The 2,873-nt window shown below is 54.4% G+C and overlaps 1 protein-coding gene across 1 annotated transcript in view; it reads right to left on the minus strand.

Moving 5' to 3' along the window:
• The window catches only part of PDE2A (phosphodiesterase 2A), a 206,578-nt gene extending 204,349 nt beyond the window's left edge, over positions 1-2,229 (minus strand). Inside the window, 2 exon segments of the mRNA XM_070943043.1 lie at positions 2,093-2,173; positions 2,176-2,229. Of these exon segments, the coding sequence (XP_070799144.1) occupies positions 2,093-2,173; positions 2,176-2,229 (135 nt within the window).
• Between the last annotated feature and the right edge of the window lie 644 nt (positions 2,230-2,873).

Here is a 2,873-nt window from a genome sequence, read left to right on the forward strand (position 1 = left end):
TGGTTCTCTTGCAGACATTTCATGACCCAGCTAGGGAATGTCATCAGTGCTAGAAGGGGCAGGGAGGAAGGTTTGCAAGAGAAGGGGAGGAGGGAGGGGGAGGGGAGGGGGAGGAGGTTCCTTGGTGCTCTCTGAGCTTGGTGGTTTTATTGTAGACTTTTCATGACCCAACTAGGTAACGTCATCAGTGCTAGAAGTTAGTAGGACTTATAGAGTTGTAGAGAAGGAGAATGGAAAGAGGAAGGGACATTTCATGACCCAACTATGAAACATCACCAGTGCTAAAAGAGAGAGGGAGGAGGAGGAGGAGGGCGGCGGCTGTGGTGTGCTTGGTGCTCTGTGACCTTGGTGCTTTCTTGAAAACATTTCATCCCCCAACTAGGTAACATAATCAATGCTGGTGGGAAGAGCCTTGTGGGACCCAGAGTCTTCCCATGGCCCTCCCAGACAGAGTCGGTTCAAAAAGGGTCTTCAGGAAGTTTATTGGAGGTTCATGATCAGCCAGTTGAGTAATCAGAGAGTGAAGGGGGAAGGAGACCAAGAAGAAATAATACCTATCACTTCTGAAGAGAGGTGGGTGGGTGTGTGTGTGTGAGAAAGAAAGAAAGAAAGAAAGAAAGAAAGAAAGAAAGAAAGAGAAGAAAGAAAGAAAGAAAAGAAAGAAAGAAAGAAAGGGAAAGGAAGAAGAAAGAAAGGGAAAGGAAAAAGGAAGGAAGAAAAGAAGGAAGGAAGGAGGAAGGAGAATGGGGGGAAGAAGGGAGGAAGGAAGGAAGGAAGAAAGAAAGGGAGCAACTTACTGTCCAAAAAGGGAAAAGTTGCTTGTCTCCCGTGGGGTGTGTCCTGTGCGTATTTAGGGAGTTTTATTTTTATTCCCCTGAATTTTGTCTTGCTGTCGGCTATTCTGGCAAGGGCAAGCCAGGGAGATCCACAACGTGTCTCCCACTTTGTACGAATCACACAACTGTGAGCGAGGGCGAAGGAGGGGAAAAAATGAAGGAGGGGCTGCAATTTCACCCCCACCCACCCACCCAGCCAGCCCCCAAACGTGCCATTTGCAGAAGCTGAACGTTCCCAGAGCAGAGCCGGGAGCCGCGCCCCCCCCCTCCTCCCCACCGCTGATGTTCAGCTATGGCAACTCTCCCAGCCTTGCGCGGCCTTCGTGGCGTTCGGCGCATGGAGGACTCCTGCATTGCAGACCCGGGCAGGCCGCCTGCAGTCCCCGGCGGGGACTCCGAAGGCCATCTAGACTAGAGCCTGGCAGAGCCAGCGGGCAGAGCGAAGGAGGGGCTTGGTCTGAAGACCTGTCTTCCCTGGGAGCTCAGCGATTGTCAGAAAGCAGAAAGCAGGGAGAGAGTACAAGGGTCAGAGGGAGGGAGAGGGAGGGAGGGAGGAGAAGGAAGGAAGGAGAAGGAAGGAAGGAAGAAAGGAGAAGGAAGGAGGGAGGGAATGAGAAGGAAGGAAGGAGGAGGGAGGGAGGAGGGAATGAGAAGGAAGGAGGGAATGAGAAGGAGGGAAGGAGGGAAGGAAGGAGGGGAGGAAGGAACATGGGAATGGGAAGGAAGGGCAGAGGGAGGGAGGGAAGGAGACGAAAGGAAGAAGAAGAAAGGAAGGAGGGGAATGAGAAGGAAGGAGGAGGGAGGGAGGGTGGAGGGAATGAGAAGGAAGGAGGGAATGAGAAGGAAGGAAGGAGGGAAGGAAGGAACATGGGAATGGGAAGGAAGGACAGAGGGAGGGAGGGAAGGAAGGAGGGAAGGAAAGAAGGAGAAAGAAAAGAAAAAAGAGAGGGAAAGAAAGAAAGAAAAGAAAGACAGAAAGAAAGAAAGAAAGAAAAAGAAAGAAAGAAAGAAAGAAAGAAAGAAAGAAAGAAAGAAAGAAAGAAAGAAAGAAAGAAAGAAAGAAAAAGAAAGAAAGAACTTCTTTAAAAGGCAAGCTAACAAAAGCAACTTTCTCCTGCCAACTGAGCGAAGCCTGGACGGGACCCCGCAGCCCAGACAGAGGACGAAGCTGGGGGCGAGGCCACCCTCTGCACGCGGAACCCCCTTCCTCAATGCCCCCCTCCCTCTCCCCGCCCCCGTCCCCCCCCCGGCCTTACCTGCAGGGAGTCGGTGCCTCCTCCTCCTCCTCCTCCGCCGCCGCCTCCCGCCTCCTCGGCCTTGGGGAAGACCTGCTGCCCCCAGCCTGAAAAACCGAAAGGGCAGCGATCAGCATGTGGGGCAGGATCAGCACCATGGTCCTTGCAGCCCGCCCGCCCGCCCTCTCCGCCTCCTCCTCCTCCTCCTCCTCCTCCGGCTACAACAGGCTCCGGGAAGGAGGCTTTGCAAGCAGGCTGGCAGGCAGGCATGGTCCGCCCCCCCCCTCCAGCCTTTTCTCCCTCCCCCCCCCCTCCCCGGCTGCCGTCCCCAGCTGCCTGCGGCGGCACCTCGCCTGGGCATCCCCCCCCCACCCCACCGGCTCTGCCCCGGCCAAGCAGGGCTCGCCAGGGTCCCCGAAAGAGCCGAAAGCCCCAGCTGGGTCTGGAGGGGACCCCCGGACACACCCTCGGCACAACGCCAAGGGGGCTTCTCCCCGTACCCACTTCTAGGGCAGGTCAAGTTTACAAAGACCCGAACGGATCAAATCATCTGGACGCCTTCAGTGCCGGGGGGGTGGGGGTGGGTAGGGGGGAGTCAGAGGAGCTGGAAGATCCAGGGAGGAAGAAGATTAGGTACCTTTCTCCAGGTTCTGATAATAATTTTAATATGTCCTCCCCCCTCAAACAACAACTTTTTTTAATTAATTTTGATTTATATGCCGCCCTTCTCCAGAGACTCAGGGCGGTTTACAGTGCGTTAAGCAATAGCCTTCATACTTTTGTATATTTATACAAAATCAGC

Source organism: Pituophis catenifer, unplaced genomic scaffold, assembly GCF_029215685.1.
Source record: "Pituophis catenifer annectens isolate HBS135680 unplaced genomic scaffold, rPitCat1.0.hap2 SCAF_4, whole genome shotgun sequence".
In the NCBI taxonomy this organism is placed as follows: Eukaryota; Metazoa; Chordata; class Lepidosauria; order Squamata; family Colubridae; genus Pituophis; species Pituophis catenifer.